The following is an 18,948-nucleotide window of genomic DNA, read 5'->3' as shown; positions in this document are numbered from 1 at the left end:
GCGGAGGACACATGGCACCACCCTCTCACCTCTGCACTGTATACAGGTGTATGCACCTTACCTGTGCACCATACACATACTCATATAGACACAGACAGACAGACAGACAGACAGACAGACACACACACACACACACACACACACGCACGCACGCACATTCCCACACAAACAAGAGTAAGTATTGCATGGTAAAGTGACTGTCTGGTATGAGAGCATCGGCAACACACATACAGGTATGTGCTTACAGTGCATAGTTTAAAATAATCGAATTATGACCGATTTAGGGGGCCTAGATCAGAAAGATACCAATATAGATAAAGGGAATTTATGAGCAAGCCGATATGAAGCCCTCTCACCCAGTGGGAGGACCCTGTGTTCTTTGATTAGAGTACAGAAGATAACAGACATATTAATGCATCTGCTTGAAAAAGACCACTCTGAAGAAAAACCTGGAACTCAGAGTAATTCTCCTGCTTCAGTTTACTGAGTGCTATGATTACAATGAGCCACAGTACCAAGCTTACAGTCTGCATTTCACAGGTGACAGAAAGTGATGCTGAGAAAGCTAAGGGACCTGGACACCACTCGCCACTGGTTAGGGACAGAGCCAAGCTTCCACTGGGCAGCCCCTGCTCCCGAACTCCAGGCTCTGCTGCTTGCTCAGGATGGCGCTCAGTAAGAACTGAGTGAGGCAGCCACCCTGCTCAGATATCCCACTGCCCACTACAGCTCTGCCTGTTGTGCTGATAGAGACTGGCAGATGACGCAGCACTGTTGCTAGCCTTCCTCGTCAACCGTGCGCAGCACACTTGTGCCACTATTTCGTCACGTCTGTACCATTTTACGTCTGTGCTTGCTTGCATCCAATTCTTCCCGAGAGAAGAGGGAGAAAGAAACTGCCAGATTTACTGTAACACTTAGGAATTAGCAAAGCAAGGACGTGCCAAACGCAGGCTGTGTCTGTGAGAAGTGCTGGTGGCTCCTTTGAAGATGTCTGGTTCTGCTTTCCACACCTCAGTACATTCTTTTCAAAGCACTGCACAGAATTATAACAAAATATACACAGCGACACTGACAAAGCCTAAAATAGCCTTTGAACAATGCTCTCAAATATAATTCTTGCTTTTTCTTCTCAACTGACCTTGACTCTTTCCCAAGTGACAGGCCCTTGTTAACTGTCTAGCATAATCTGGTATTTAACAATGCATGATGTAGCAAGAGAATTCAAACAAAAAAGAAAAGGGTCTAATAAGGTATGTAGTGTTAAGCTGTAATTACACTGATGCTTTCAAGTAGAGGGAGCTGTTGTACAGGAAGAGCGGCGGGGCTCAGCGAGCCGGTGTGTATGCAAAGGCAATCCCAGCGGCCATATGGAGGAACTGTCCACTTTGTCACTGACAACCATGAATCACAACAAGCTTTCATTTTGAAATATGAAACCATTACAGTTTAAGCTTAACACACTAATAAATAAGCTATACAATTACGTCCTTCATTTAGGATGTCAGTTTTTGATAAAAGGCTTTTTTATTGGGACACGAGGGAAACTACATGAAATACACAGAAGGAAGGAAGGAATGGCTTCCTCCTGGTGATCACTAAACATTACCGGAAAGACTAAGAGGAAAATATACCAAAAGTGAATGATTTCTCTAAGTTCGCTGTGGATACTCACTTGATACCATCCATGGAACCCTGAGCCAGAGACGTGAAGAGGCGAATGGGCGTGCTGTCACTGAGGTGGACAAGCGAGCATTAGAAAGAGTATCACTATATAATGAGGGCGATTCACTGAGAAATAATGAAAATAGCTCTGCTGTGGAAAGATAATGAATTTCACTAATTACAGAAAAGTCAAGTGCGTCCTTATGCACACAGTATCCTTCAGAGTGCAAACTAGTATAGGAGCACTTGCTTACTAAAATGTATTCAGGTTTGGCGTCTTAGTCATTCCACTAATCTTACTACTTTGTCCTGGAAGACAGAACCCAATGATTGCTTCTTTGTGGCTTATAGAAAAACTTAAGCATTCATTCTCTCTCTCTCTCTCTCTCTCTCTCTCTCTCTCTCTCTCTTTCTCTCCCTCCCTCCCTCCCTCCCTCTCTCTCTCTCTCTCTCTCTCTCTCTCTCTCACACACACACACACACACACACACACACACATACACACACACACAATGAAGCTGCCCATCTAATAGCCACCGTCCTGTAGAGGATGCTCCTGACTGTGTCATTTCCTACATCCTATAATGAGCAAGTGATTTCTGCATTGACCACCAAGGCAGCAGCTGCTCTTGCCTACTGCAGTGGCTGCTTTGTGATTCTTTACTGCATGGAAAATCCTCAGACATCATCCTGACACATGCCGCTTCTCACTAGAAATGTCCACTTTTTGAAAACAGTCTATAATATCATAAACAGGGTCTATCAAACAAGATGATAGATATTTCTCAAGATTGCCACTGAACATTGAGGTCCTGCAACCAGATCTTTAGCATTCTCACCAGATGTATCACCTTTCACCAGAGAGAGAGAGAGAGAGAGAGAGAGAGAGAGAGAGAGAGAGCGAGAGAGCGCTCGAACGACCATCACCAAAGGACAACCTGCAGGAGGAGGTTCTCTCCTACTTGGGCTACCCTGATGAACAGCACATGCCTTTACCCTCTGCTCCGTCCACAGTCACTATCATCATTTCCTAATCTCTCACGTTTCCCCTTTTGATAAAGAGAACTGCAAGATGCAGCCTGCGAGGGAATACCCAACAGAGGGCACTAACGGCCAATCTCAGAGCATAAGAAGCACTTGCCAGTAGCCTTAGGAAGGAAATCTCTTCTGTTTATTCAAAACCTTTATGTGCTACTACACCTTCCACAGTATGTGTCTCGTGTTTGATTTAATTCAACTGTTTATGAAAAGGACGTTTCATGAGAGTGTTCAGTTAATCAACTAAGAACAGCAAATACTCAGGGAACACTGCACAGATGCTAGCAGAGGAGTGTGTGTCCCACATTCCCACTCAGTATGGAGCACTGGCCGGCCAGTCAAGACACCGGACCCAAGAAAGGCCATCCAGAACGTTTTAGAACTCCTGAGGTGACGCTAAGGTTTGGTATTTATTATGGATATTGGATCCTGCACTCCTCAGGGAGATCTGACCTAACAAAGACCCCTTTCTCCCTGGCACACACTTGCCCTCTTGGCCTTGGCAGTGGTGCACATTTCAAACTCTTCTAGTCCACGTCTCCTATCAGCTCCTCCTCCTTGCCACCCCACCGCCTCACTGAGCCTCACACTGCTCCTGTCTGGATAAATGCTACACTCCGACACCGTGCCTACAGTCTCTAACCTCGTCCTCACCAGCGCACACAAGCTCTCCCACACCTCTGGAACCCTGACTGCTGCTGACTGACTGGCAGAGGGGAATTTTCTATAAGGGTGAAGCCCTAGCGGACGGCACCACACTCTCAGTACATGGGCAGCACAAACTGGACTCGATAGATCATTAAAAAGGAAAGGAAGTGAGGCAGTGGGAGGAAGAAAGGAGCTGGGAAGAATGGGGGTGAGGCTGTGTGGGTGAACATGTCCATAAATGCTGTGTGAAAATCTCAAAGAATTAAAACAGTTCTTTAAAAATAAAACTAGACCTAAAAAGCAAAATAAAATATAATCACAGCCTCCTCCTCTGCTTAAAATACATAATGACAGTATTGTCTTTAGAATTAAGTCCTAACTCTTTAAATTTTATGAAGTGAATGTCTGTGGGTATGCAGTTCAGTCCCACTGTGTCCACGGCCACTCCTCTGTGCCGCACCTTAGCACAAACACACAAGACTACTAAAACTTAGGGCCCTATGCAAGCTGTTCCTGTCAGGAATGTCTCCCTGGCCACTACCACTCATCCATGTCTTTGCCAAGATCTCCTCCAATGAGACGCCTTCCCAATTCCCTACACACTGAAATATTTTTCTATTCAGTGAGGTCAATTTTAGCACCTCACTAAATAATATATTTCCATACTATCCCATACTATATTTCCAAACTGTATAAATATATGTATGTAATAAATATATATTTCCATACTACAGAGTTAGGTGCCCCAGTTAATTATACCCAGAGTATTTTGTATTGCCTTATTATATGATTTCTATAATTTTAATATAATCATTATAACTGTCTTACTAAAGACAAAACATTCTACAGAGTGAGTTCCAGGACAGCCAGGGCTACACAGAGAAACTCTTGTCTCGAAAAGACAAAAAACCAAAATCAAACTAAACTAAACCAAACCAAACCAAAAAGGTAATGATGTGCAGAGGACGAGCAGTCATCGCCCTGTTTTGTGACTAAAGCTCCCCTGTGAGGAGCTGCTGTCTTATTCCTGCTACCATGTCTTCCCTGCCACAACAGACAGCGCCTCTTAAACTGTAAGCCACAATACCCGCCCCTCCCTTAGTAAATTACTTTGTTAGGTATTTGGTCACAGCAGTGAGAAAAGTACCTAATAATAAAATATCTTTTGAAAGTCAATCAAAGCTGCTAAGAAAGCAGGAAAATACAGCCATATACCAACACAGTACAACAGAGTGTCAGAGTGTTACAAACGAATGCCCAAATACAGGGTCAGTGATATGGCTCCGCTGTAAGACCACTTACTGCCATCCCTGAAAACCTGAATTTGATTTGCAGAACCAACATGGTGGAGGGAGAGAACCACAAGAAGAGAACTGACTTCTAGGTTATCCTAAGATATCCACAGACGCACCATGGTATATGTACAGGCAAGAACACGTACATGAACATTTGTACACACAAATGCATAATCAATCAATCAGCAGGCGAGCACACAGTACCCAAGTTCAGTTCCTCACACTAAAATCCAGCAGCTCACAACTAAATGTAACTCCAGCTCCAAGGACTGGAGACAGACAGACAGACACGCCACACAGAGTTCTTAAAGTGAAAATAAAATTTTTTAAAAAGGTAGAAGAGTATGTCTGTTTGCTGCTTTGCTCAAGGGCCTACTACTATAATGCCTGTGACACAGAAGGTGCCGACTGGGAAAATACTTGCTGGACTGTAACTATTTGCAAAGCAAGCTACTCCCCATCATATACAAACAATCACAACTGTGCACGTCTCCCAGTGCTGACAGCCTAGGAGGACTCACTGATGGGAACTTGTTCCACTCTCGCACCACTTAGAAGTGGGCACCATTATTATCTGCATTGCCTGAATGAGAAAAAGAAGAAAAACTGAAAGACTTCATCAAAGCGCAAAATTGGCAAACAGCAGAGCCAGAGTTTAAAGCAGTTAAATTCCAGGGTACTCGTTTCAGCTACTAAACTTCTCTGCCTCAAATAAAGTTTGGCCGAGTGAACAAAGGCTGAAAGAACACAGACACTGCAGGAGACAGACACACCATCTCTCTGTGTAACACCGAATCCTTCACATATCATGCTTGCTGCTTAAGGGTTTGTACTTCCAGCCCTGGACGATGACACACCAGACAGTACGGAAAGTACGGCTTGTCTCCAGAAGCTCACCTCTGGCACTTCTTTCCAAATTTTAACTTTATATCTAGCTTCGCAAGACTCCAATCATTCGGTGAGCCTAAGGACACATTTACAGCAAGAGAAGGGAACACATGACAGTCATTATATCCCAATGGATAGGATTCCAAGTTTCTGAACTGCCTATAAAATACATTATATGAACTTCTCTGTTCATTCCGAGATCAAAGAACCAGACTCCACGTAAACTGAAGCAGAGCACAGCACATCACCTGGGGCAGGGAGGAGGCTCCCCCAAACATGGCTGTTGCCAGTGACAGACATGAAAAAGATGTGCAGAGCAGCACGCTTGCTCCAAAATCCAGATGAGGAAGACAGCAAAGTGGCCCTGGGAAAACCACAAAGGCGGTGCAGGGCGGATGCACAAGGAGGTCACACAGGTCAAGAAGGCCAGCAGTTTAATAACATGACAAAATGTTTTGGGAAGAACCTTTGTCAAAAATAACAGGAATGTGGGGGGAAATCCCCAGGCTTTGTAGTGCTGTCCCCAAAAAGGACATAAAAAACCAAGGTGAAACAACTTATTCATGATCATAATATGACATAGATTCACAAGGTTCTTTTTGTTTTAATTTAATCTGTTCTGTATCAATACTCAAACACTGACAGGTCTGAGATTCATATTCCATACAGCAGGATGGTCGCCAGACAGAACCAAGTTTATTTCAAATAAAAAATTGTCCACTAGGTTCTTTATCTTTTATACATTTTTAAGCTGTGTTTATTACTGTTTTATATACATGAGTGTTTGCCTGAATGTATGTCTGCATCATGTGCATGGGCTGGTGAGTACATAGAAACCGGAAGAGAGCATCAGATCCCCTAGAATCAGAGTCACAGGGTTGTAAGCCCTTATGTGGGTGCGGGACTAGAACTAAGAGCCCTTTAACAGCAGCCTGTGCAGTGTTGAGCAATCTCTCCAGCCCATCATCTAATACTTTACATTGCATTTTATCTTTATTCATGTTGGTGTGTATGTACATGTGTATGAGTGTCACACCATGCCATGTGTCCTCTCCAGAGGACAACTTGCTGGAGTCCATTCTCTCCTTCTACCATGGGACCCCTAAGGTCTTCAGCTTGAACAATTGGCTTTACCTGATGACCTATCTGGAAGGCTCCTCTGGTAATTTTCACACTTATTGTGAATTGAGAATACTAAATATATAATATTAAGATATGTAATGGACTACAGATACTCACATGAAGAGGAGCATGGGTAGCTCATATAACCTTACTGTCTGTCATAGTTCTGGGCTGTGTGGCACAGTAGCTTACTGCCCTAGACCTACATTACGGTTGGAGCACAGTCTTCACTGAGGATGAAGTAATTGTAAAACCAAGCTGGCAGAACAGTGTCGGTCAACACTGAATTAGAAAGACATTACAAATGGAAAAAAACAACCCCGCACCCAAGGAAGTCAAGGCTGTGGCATAATTCCTATGAGAGGAAGCACATCTGAGAGACAATTTTACAGGATACATATATACAGTAATTTCTGCACAATAAGAGTGTAGTATTTTATAAGTATTCTAAATAAAAAGAAACCAAACCAAACTAAGAACCAAATAGTAACTTCATGACCTTATTAATTAAATGAAAGTAACTTAGATGCTATATCTTTTAATGGTTAAATAAATTTTCAAATGAATATTCCAAGGAAGTTGCCAAAATAAGTAGCATCGGAATAAAATAGTAAGTTTGAAAGACAGACAGCTGACTAGTTAATTTTGGAGGCACACAGATGGAATCATCTGGGACAGGGCATGGCAAAGATAAAGCACCCACTAAGTTGTGCAAGACGTAGGGACAGGTCCACAACATGTAGCAGTTCTGGCACACAGCCAGTTAAATTGGGATTTTTCCACCAGGAACACATATCTCTCAGAAAAGTAGGAATTTGAGGTTTTATAATGGAGAAAGAAAGAGCAAAAAAGAGACAAAGATGACAGGCAACCAATCCTTTAATATAGGTGAGTATGGACTGTAAGTCATAGTTTTGAGCCCCGGCTTGATCCAACAGTTGTACAAGTGTCTTCATTTCTTCTATGAGTCAGTTTCCTCAAATGTGAAATGAGCAATTGGGTGGATCTATGAGCCATGATGTCTACTCCCTCACTCTAAGATTCTATACCTAAATGACAGTATTGAGTATGATTTATACAACACACACACACACACACACACACACACACACACACACACACAGGGAGATTATGAGTTTAAGGTCAGCCTTGATTACATGAAGAGTTCTAGACTAGCCTGGGCTTCATACTCTTAGCAAGATACTTACACTGCATTAACAATAAAAAGCTGTATGCTGTGGTCACACAATGTGTTATTTACCACATTTACACTTTAACTAGTGATCTCTCTTTAAACTCATAGACAGTCTACTGATCATATTAGCCTAACTTCCTGAGTATTCTGCCACTCAAGGAAAGTCAGCAAATGAAATATAAAAGACATATGCCCTCCTGCACTAAACCAATCTTCTTAAAATTATTGTTTTATTTTTTGAAATTAAAATATAATTACATCGTTTCTCCCTTCCACTTCTCCCCTCTAGCCCCTCCCATATTAACCTCCTCCCTCGCTCTTTCAAATTCACGACCTTTTTCAGTTGTTGATTCATATTCATTCTCAGCAGTTCACAGAGTACGGCATACAAATATGTGCATGCACACATAGAAAACCCACACAAATATATACCATACATGCAAAGAAAAACAAATAAATAAAAATTTAAAGGTGTGACCCCGCCCTCCCCAAGTACCTTAGTTGTACTAAAAATGACTAGACTGGTTATGGCAAAAGAGTGTCTTCTGATCTGACCAATGTACTTTTAGGAAAGACAAATGCATCCTAGTGAATATAAGGTAATGAGGAAGTGGTTATAATGAATAAGGAGCACACATGTTCTAACGCTAACTCATGTTTAACTACCTCACAATATAGCAAAGTATTACACTAGCAAACCAATCACCACCACAGTGCTATCAGGTTCAAAGTGTGTGCCCACAAGGCAGTCTACTCAAGACTGAGGCACTGGTACAGTTTCTAGTTCCTCGTGTCTTACTCTTCTGAATTCTGTTAGGAAACAGATTTTCTATCCATCATACACAGAACAAGGCAGTTCCTGACCAGCAAACCAAGCACAGTTAAAGATCAGCACACAAGAAGTAGGAAACTTACTTAAAACCAAATGTTTACATTTACCTATAAGTATAGCTCATGGTTATAAAATCCAGCACCTCAAACATCTGAGCCAGCGCCCTATCCCAGCTTAAAAGGCTGATCAACATTATTCCCACAGAGTTTCCTGCAGTCCCTGAATAGGATTACATTCTCTTAGTTCCTCCCATTTTCTCAGTTATGTTGATTGGATATTAAGACTGAAGAGGATTACTTTCTCTTGGTTTCTCCCCTTTTCTCAGTTATGTTGATTGGATATTAATAGGCCCTTTAGTTGTTTTATCTTTTGAAATGTTTATTTCATGCTATAATTATTCCCACATTCAACTGTCAGTCACTCCTTGACCAGAACTTCTGATGGCTGTGCAAATAAAAACAAAACAAGGCAATATGCTTATCTGAAGGGATGTGTACACCACCTAGCTGAAATGCATGGGGTTCTATCAGAAGACAGTGTACTGAAGTACTACCAATTGTGGTACATTGCGGTAAATGGGATACTAAAAACACACTGTTGAAATGAGGATATTCTTAATAATACTGAACTGTGCTTTTTAAATGTAGAAAGTGAACTTATAATAAGAAATAGCCTAATATCTTCAGAGAAAAAAAATCCACAGTAGTTGAAATGCGTCATTGCATGGGAAGTACAGACATGTGAAACCTTCTTAAAATCTCTCAGGCCGGGCTGGAGAACACTCAGGCATACAGCCTATGCTGGCTTGGAGAGAACTGTTTCCAGTTCCCGAATGGGGCTCCACCCAAAGATCCAACTCTCTCTTCTGCACTTTGGGAACAGTAAAAAATGTTCACAGATCAATAAACAGACATGTATATATACACAGTAAAAAACTTTTACAAAAATTGGCTAAAGCTAACACCTTACATTTTCACATGAAAATTTAGAGCTGGTCTGTGCTCTCTGGATAGGCACACAAAAGAGGCTTACAACAGCACAGCACCTCACCCTCAGTCTCAGCAAACAGGCCATCCGTGGGCTAGGAAGTTGTCTGACAACCATAGTGGCTACATCAGGGACACCGATGCCACTCATTTTACAGTTTGTTTTTGTTTGTAAACCTTGACAGGTCAGTGATATAGAGCACACATCTTGTGCCTAAACTAAACAGGAAAAAGGCCAAGGTGTTACACTGAACACCTCAAAGTCAAACATACACGTTTCATGCTTTGGTAACAGAAAATATCACATCTCTGAAGAGCTTAGGCCGGGTCAGAGGATAAATCCTAGTGACCGTGAGCTTTGAGAATAATGTGAAGCAAGGCTTGCAGACACTAACGAGCACGTTTCTCTGGGAAGATAAATTAAACTAGCCAGAAATACCTCCTCTCTATCAGTTGATTGATAAGTAGGAAAAAAAAAAGTTTCTGTCTAAAAACAGTACTGTCACACATCCTCACCATGTGTGACACCACATCTGAGTCAGTCATGGCTGAACTGCCACTTCCTAGCCATGTACTTGTGGCTGAATCACCACTTCCTAGTCAAGTGGTCGTGGGTGAGCCACCACTTCCAGTTCATGCAGTCGTGGGTGAACCACTGCTTCATGTCTTACAAAGAGCGATTTACAATGCCTGCACGTTGGTTTGTGTCAATCATGAAGCACACTTGAGGTAGGACTATGATTTCCATCTAGTAGTCTGGTCCTCCCATTGGAGAGCAGAATGGAGTGGGAACTTTAGAAATACAGCCATGTCTGGCAGTGTGAGAGACTTGTAATGAGCTGCCTCTGAAGACTGAGTTTGTTCTTTAGATCCAAGGACCTTCCTGAAGTCGCTGTTCTGGTTTCTTTTGTGGGAGACAGGGTAAGACCTGCTAATTCACTGGAATACATAAGCAATGACCACACATCTCATAAGCACGTGCTATGCAGAAAATGTGAGCATCTGGACCAGTGCTTTAGCTCTCTGGGCCATTTAACAAACACTAACAGGTAGTTTGTCCTCTTCTAAAACACTGACCAAAGGTAATACAGCCAGTAATCCCTTTAGGCTCATCTCCTTAGCTTACGGTGAAGCCAAACTGACAGGAAGGTATTTGTGAAAGGGAAAGTTATCCCACAAGAAAGCCGAGTCCAAGTGACCCTCTGCTGCACACAGCTATTCTCTTTCGTCCCCATTAGACCATAATAAGATTTCTTTCCAAACTCATATTCCAAATCACAAAATTCCAGAAAACCTCTGTCAGACCTGACCTGAGGTCTCCGAGTCCTGCTGACTTCATCCTCAGCAGCTGCCTCACCCATGCAGGCTTTTGATCAGTGCTATCTGGATTCCAAACTCACACACACACAACCTCTTTGATTTCTCATTCCGACCTGCTGCACTGAGGGCTTCGGAGGTTGGTCATCCTCCTGAACACAGTACAAACTCAGATGCGAGGATCAAGTTCCCTCTACCTAGCCACTCCCCAGGCTTAAAAAGTGGTGCATAAGTCCTGAGAGGACTATCCTGCAGCCAGTCAATCCATTGCATGAACACATTTGCCAAATGATGCAGCTTAAAATTACTTAAAGGATGTAGCGCTTTCCCACAGAGGCAAAGACGGCAAGTCATCTGAGGAGTACACCTTAGTGCCCTGGGCACTAGTGCTTACAGTACCTTGACGTTCATAAAGTACATGTGGACAGGCACCAGGGAAGGCAAAGTAGGCTTTGTCAGTTCCCCCAAGTCCTATAAACAAATGGTGACCTTCAAATGCAGTTGTATTGATGGCCTTGTACATGCCTTGTGTGCAGAGATGCCAGGTGCCAAAAGTTTCCTTAAGGCTTGCCCAAGTACCACAGTCAAACTATACAACCTGTCATATACCGATGGCCTCTGCATTTATACTCTAGAAAAAAAGGAGAGTTTTGCAACTGACTTACTTATGCTATTGCTATGTGGTAAAATTGTGTCACTACTTACCAAATCTGTAAGCTGGGCCCTGTACACATCACCTAGAATACCATTAAAGACATTAGGCTTCTCTGAACTGCTAAGACTATCAACTGATAGCAGCATTCCCTCAAATTGTCGAATCACTTGACAAAAAGCAGATTTCTAGCCTGTCACCTCATTTCAGAGTTCAATCCTGGACAGAGGAGATTCAGATTGGTGGAGTAGACTGATGGGCACTGATACCAGAGTGAATATTAATACTCTACTCTCTGAGCTACAGACAATAAATTACAGTTGAGACAAAATTGATAGTTATATATTGCTCTCACTTAGTCCTTTCACATCATGGAAGAGCATTAGTTTCATGAATTACACACCTGCTTATATTTTCCAGTCGAACCATCGGAATGGAGATATGATTCCACATTAGATGTCAACTGTAACTCATCTAAACTCTTTTGTCTCAAAATGGTGTTGCAACAATTTGGTAAAAATGTATCAAAGTCGAAAACCTATGTGCTCCTTTGATTAGCACGCTCTTCTCTAGAAAGCTGTCACTAGCTCAACTGTGGCAGTTTTATAAAAGACTGTGGCAACAAATAAAGGGCTACAGTCTCTTATATTTTGGTTGTGAGCCTAGCCTTTAACGGCTGAGCCATCTCTCCAGCCCTACAGTCTCATTTAGTACACCACGTGGGTACAGGAGGCTAGTTGAGTAAATTATTGTCAATCAACAATAATGTATTATGCAGTCATTAAAAAGAACTAGGTAGCTCAATAAATACTAAAGTGAAAGAAGATGGAATTGGTTACAAAAAGCAAACATATGTATGATGTATCTCACTTATGTGTCACAAACGCAAAATTTATATAACAAGAAAACTCTGTTTATATAATGCTGTGTTTATAAAGCATATCTTGGAGGAAAGACATTAAATACAATGGGTTTTCCTGGAAGAGCCCCGAGTGACTGTCACAAAAGGCCTGGGTATACTTTTGAATTTTTATGCGATGTGCATATATTATCAACTTTAAAAACATTTTAATGCGCTCAACAATCCAAAGATACTTTTAAGTTAATAAATGAAACTGATATACCCCTTCCTTTAAGTTTTAAAAGTCTGTGTAAAGAGAATTTATGGGCTGGACATTGAGCACAGTGGTAAGGAGCCAGCCTGGCTCTGGGTCTTTCTCCCCTGGGCTGCAAACCAAACAGAACGATGGATTCTCTGGGTTAAGGCAGAAACTGTGCACAAAGTTCCTCACAGATCCAAAGGCAAGCTGTTCTGGGCTCAGCAGTGGCTTCTGTTCATTCCAGTCTGTTTTCACAACTCAGTTCACAACAACTGTTCCCTCAGGAAAACTACTTGCGCTTGCTGTTTAAGGTCATCTACCTAAGGCCTTTCACGGGCCTGCAGCATTACGGCAAGATTCACATGTGATTCAACCCCACAGCTGAATTATCTGTCTGTGGCCTTCCAAACATCCTTACAGCAGGACCGACTGACGTCCTCATGTGTCTCAGCTCTCACTGAAAAAACCTTCCCAAAATACCTGCTCTGGCAAGATTGAGTCATTCAAGAGGGAGAGAAATGAAGAATAGGATGTAGGTGGGGGGAGAATTATTGGTTAATAAATTTTCCCTTCTAAATCACTGAAATTTAAAAGTACCAAGGATGGCAACGTCATGGCTAATGTCAAACATTTTCAGTGAATTATAATCATGAGGGGTTATTCAAAGTTCAGCATAAATCAAAACACCAGAAAATATCCACTTGCTCCGTTTAAATTTATAGGGTCAACTGAAGGTAAAATCCATATAGTTCAATCTTTGCAAGCTTTCTGGTAAAAATCAGAAGTTACAGACTCTCAGGCTACCAAACTGCTTGATTAAGAAATGCTAACCTGTAAAAACAGGCTTTCAAACCAGAAGTCATTTTCTTCTGAAGCACTAGCTCTTACATGGTGCAGAAGGACACACTGCATTAACGAATTCTTAATATTTACTCAATTTTCATATAGCAATAAAAGAAGAATGCCATCTGGCAGCTTACTCGTTTTCAATTTTTCCAATTAAAAAAACAACTAACATTTATTATAAGGATGTCCTGTTTTTTAATATGTACACAAAAATCCTCATAAAGAAAGAACATCATGCTATATATAAAAGCAATGGGATGCCAGCACAGTCGCTTGAATTCAAGTTTCACTTTTTCTGTACTCCCGCTGTACAAACTGTCATAACACCTAACTGATGTGTCCCTCAGTTTCCTTACTCGTTAAATGGGGATTACATAGTTCTTGTGAGAAATCTATATGCTAAGTATGTAAAATAAGTAAAACAGAAGCTAGCACATAACTAATAATAATTGTCACATATACTGTTAATTTGTATTTGTGCTGATATATTAATGCATATTAATAATACCCTAGGGGAATAATAATCAAAGGAACGGTGACGTTGCATGCAAAAAGGTAGAGGAACAGGGATGAGACAACTAAAGTACGAAACGGAGCCCTCCCTTACAGACTAAGTAAAGCTGCTCTGAAGATGCAGCCGGACCCGGAGGAGGGCAGTGGGAAGGAGTGCCTGCTGTAGGAGCCTGACCTAAGGCCCTTCCTGGATGGAAGGATAGGAACGGAGCAAACCTACCCCAGTAGGTTGTCCTCTGCCCTCCACGCATGCACACCTGGGAACATGCTCCCATGTGTGGGTGCACATGCACATACATGTACACACATACTTACACACAATAAAAAATATTAAAAATTTGTAACATAGAGACAAATTTCCCAAGTATTCCGATGCTTTGAAAAAGAGCTGACCGTCAAACTTCAATGCACTGTTTCCACCACTCAATCTTACAAGCCATGGAGGCTCCCATGCTGAACACCCAGAACAGGTTTTTAGCCAGCTGCTATGGGGGGCAGACTTGACCTCTGTTCAAATGACAGCCAACAAAAGCTTTATCCTATAATCTTACCTGTATTACAGTTACTGTTTTCTCTTTTCCCTTGTCCAAATCTAGTGTAAAAGGTATGGACATGAGTTCGCACATTAGCTCTTTGGCATATGTCTGCTGGGGCGGTTTGTATGTGCTTGGCCCAGGGAGTGGCACTATTAGAAGGCGTGGCCCTGTGGGAGTAGGTGTGTTACTGTGGGTGTGGGCTTTAAGCAACTGGTGGGAGTGAGCAACTACTAGATTTCTGGACTTCCCATTCCCAGCTGACCATTGTTGGGGTAGACTGTAAGTCATCACTACGAATTCCTTTAATATACAGACATTTCATAAGTTCTGTGACTTAAGAACCCTGACTAATACAACGGCCCTCTAGAAGCCTGTGTCAGACTCTACTCCTTCATTTCAGGGCAGGTGCCTCAATTTTGTTAAGCTATACATCAGCCATACATCAGTACTAGGACTACCAACCTGCTGGGACAGCCACCCACCCCATTGTCCATTGTCCCATGGGTCACTTCAAAGTCCGTAATCTGCTCACTCATACTTTCCTAAGGCACAGCTAAGTTATGTAAAACTAAACTTTGGAGCACTAATTCTCAGGGTGGCTCACATACGGCTCTCTGGGAGTGGCTGCATGATATAATATGATTTCATGGTAAAATACAAACTCCATTAAACAAAGGCATCTACTTATTAATTTTCCTAATCTAACTGTATAGCTAAGATGTACATGGTTTAAAGACACTGCAGTGCGGTACTCAATCGAGGGATGGTATCAATACTTGTTGTGCTGATTTTCTCAACTGAATGACAGTTAACAGTGCTCACATTTTCATGCAACAGAAGATTTTCTTTCCTTTACACACAAACTTAATTCATATGATCTTTTACACGTGCTATCACTATGTCTTCGAGAAGTTACATTAAGGAGACAGAGGTATGAAATTTTCAGTTTATGGAGGAGGGGAAATTAATTAACTAGAAAAACAAGTTAGCTGAAATTAATACTCAAAAGGAAAGATGTAGCCTCTTCAACATGGCTAATGTAGGCCCTTACCACACAGAAACCATCCCAGGTTCCTAAGACTGGAAAGTCTACAACAGTGTTCCTATAGTACTACTTGGTGTAGACATGCTAAACCTGGGAGGTCGGGACCTCCCTTAGTCTTTTTCAGTCACCTAAGAAGTTTATACAAAACACAGCAGCTTTGGAAATCCCCAGAAGCAAGGCCTTTGATAGCATCTGCTATTTGTCTACTTAATTTTGCAAAAACTATTTTTCAAACTTGGAAAATTTTACCCGATTATAAGGGTCATACGATTAAATGAATTAATGAACTTACCACAAATTAAATTTTAAATTGCATTTCCCTGTTATCTGAAGGCTTTGGTGGGAAATGTTTTTTCGGGGCCCTGATAAATGATACCAATGTAGTGTGCCCAACTGTGAGAATGCTTAACCTCTGACTGAGAGAACACCCAGCATAAAAGTGAGTGCTTTTCTTCCGAAGACACGAACTGATCCATTTTACCTGAATTAAAGTAACATCAGGAAATTAAGAAGCCTTCTATCAGTTCTCCAAAACACACAAAGACAGAAGAATTTTCTAGTACTATTTTTTTGCAGCAGAAATACATCATACAACCTGGACAGAAATCAGTGTCTATTCATACAGATTGTAAGGAGGGTATGGGGAAAACAAACAAACAAACAAACAAACAAACAAACAAACGTTTGTAAATGACAATATTCAAAGTAGAAAACAACAGAATCCAAAATGCATACCTCTGAGAACTACTGAAATAATAATCCACATCAGAGCAACCATTTTTAAAAGTGCAGAGCAAAACTGTTAGCGATTTCCTGCCAGCTAGAAGTAAAATTGAGAGGCTAACAAGTTTTTCCTTCTTTCAGAACTCTGTCAAGCTCAGAGACAATTTTCTGCTTTAAGAAGTGTAACACTGAGAACAGGAAGTCTGGGCCGAGTGTAGCTCAGGGCTGTAACTGTTGGTTAGTTGTCTGAGTTACACTAGCCGTGAAAACAGATAAGTCGGTAACTATTTAAAGCCTGCAGTTGCTCCAAGATGCTGACAATAAAGTCTATTTATCCACTAACAATGAAAATACAGAGATCTCCGAGACAATGAAAACTAGCTGACCATCAGAGCACTTTAAAGAGTTTGCAAATTAAACCTAGGCATGGAAATGGTTAACAAACTCACCCTCACATTTGCTGATTTAACTCCAGTGAGCTTTGGCTGACCTAAACTTCACTTTCACTGGCTACACATTAGGGGATAGGTGAGACTTCTACAGTACAGTTTAGGGAACCAAGACTTCTTACGAGAATCTTACAATTTGATACTTCCTGTTGCCTCTATTTCCCAAAACGTCCATTTCAAATCAACAGCTCATAACTCAATGATATTCTAAAAGGAAGTTCTAAGAGCAGAGGCCTATCTGGCCCAGAAATATGCCAGCAAAAATGTAATTTAAATCTCATATAGTGTTCCAAGTATTTTTCTTGTACTCTAGTCTGTATCACATTATTATATTAAACGATGATTTCAGAGACTGGAGAGATGCCTCGGCAGTTAGGAGCACTTGTTCTTGGGGTTCTTGCAAAACACCAAGTTTACTTCTTAACACCCACATGTTGCCTTATTCCATGGGATCCAATGCCCTCTTTTGACCTCTGCGGGCACCAGGAACATACAATGTGCACACAGACCATGCAAGCAAAACATTTATAATCATAAAATATATGTTTAAAAGCAATGACTCAGAGCAGCAAGCTGGCTCAGTGGTAAAGGCACTAGCTGCCAAGTCTGACTGCCTAAGCTTTATTTTCAAGACCTATGTAGTGGAAGAGAGACCTGACTCCCAACAAGTTGCCCTCTGACCTCCATGTGGGTCCTAAGGCATGTGCACACACCCATATCCACACCATTAAATCGATGAATGAATATAAATTTAAATCTGGTTTTATATAATTTTGCATTTTATGTGCTTTCACAGAGTACATCTTGCTTTATTAATATTGTCTTTAAATTACACTAGTTTTAAGGTGTGTACCTTAGAGTAAAGGGATTTTTGTCCCGGCTTTAATTTCCCTCAGTGATCAGAGGTCTGAAGACAGGCTAGTAGGTGGTAAGTGGCTATAAAATAAAGGTGTCCTACTGTGTGCTCCAGTGTTCCTAACCAACCCTGGATTAGTCACCTTACTTCAGTCAGAACTGAAGTAATAGTAAATATTTAACTATAAAGGTGTTATGCACCATCAGCAGATAGTTTCACCAAGAATCTTTCTACTTGAGTTCATTAAAACTGGCAGGTAATCAAGGCCATAGCAGTCTTCATCTGAAAGGAAGGAAGGCAGGAGAATGTGGATGTGGCTAATGTGCACAGGCTTCTTTGTGTGCTTCTGCTTTAGGAGACAAGGTCTCATTACACAACCCAGACTGGAAAACCAGTCCAAACTAGCCGTCAACTTACACTCCTCCCATCCCAGAGTTCCTTTTGGAACTTATTGTGAAAATGGTGATGATTATGTAACTTGCACACTAAACAACCCAGGTGAATGCTCTAAATGAGTATATTTCATGGTACGTGAAATCTATTTCAATAGAGCTGGGCCCGTTTTGTAAAGCTCACCAAGGTCCAGTCTCTAAAAGCATCGACTTTCTCATTGCCACTGGTTGTTACATCACCATGGTCACTAAGTGCTACCGACCTTAAGGAAAGCAATGGAACGGGTAATACCCTTTCAGGATTCAGTTTTGCTGTCTGGTGAATGCTTTAAACAATTACTAGTTCATGCCAGCATAAACCAATAAGTCAAAAACAAACAAACAAACAAACAAACAAACAAAGAAAGCTACGACATAAACCAAAACCCCTCTCAGCGAGTCCCTGTACCTGATAATCCAAAATGCTGAATCCTAAGCCTTTGCAGTCTTTGACCAGCTCCACAGTCTTGACTTCAGGAGACCACAGGGCTAATTCTCCATCATCATCTTCAGTGCTGACATCTACACTGCGGTCGACCTGAAAGAGCAAGACGGTAAATGCTGGGGGCTACTGTCCTTTCTGTTCTAAAAAGAACTCAGATTCTTTTCAAACTGGGAAGTGTCTTTGGCATGCGTGGTTAGCTTTTTGCTCGCTGTAGAGGGGGCATGCACTGGGTACTCACACTCAAAGTCAAAGCTTCATAAACGTCCAGACATTCAGAACTGCAGAGCTCTCACACGGTTGTCAAATGGTTTAACGCATGTGTTAACACTGACCTCTTATACTTCAATGAGCTCTGTCATCCCATTA

At 41.6% G+C, this 18,948-nt stretch overlaps 1 protein-coding gene across 2 annotated transcripts in view; it reads right to left on the bottom strand.

Annotated features, from left to right (window-relative positions):
• The window catches only part of Patj (PATJ, crumbs cell polarity complex component), a 304,077-nt gene that overhangs the window by 212,369 nt on the left and 72,760 nt on the right, over window positions 1-18,948 (bottom strand). For both annotated transcript variants that reach the window (XM_087660182.1, NM_080398.1), the window contains 1 exon segment: window positions 18,547-18,675. In XM_087660182.1, the coding sequence (XP_087516308.1) occupies window positions 18,547-18,675 (129 nt within the window).

The sequence above is a fragment of the Rattus norvegicus genome, chromosome 5 (assembly GCF_021556685.1).
Source record: "Rattus norvegicus strain SHRSP/BbbUtx chromosome 5, alternate assembly SHRSP_T2T, whole genome shotgun sequence".
Taxonomy (NCBI): domain Eukaryota; kingdom Metazoa; phylum Chordata; class Mammalia; order Rodentia; family Muridae; genus Rattus; species Rattus norvegicus.
This window is presented reverse-complemented; position numbering and strand designations above follow the sequence as displayed.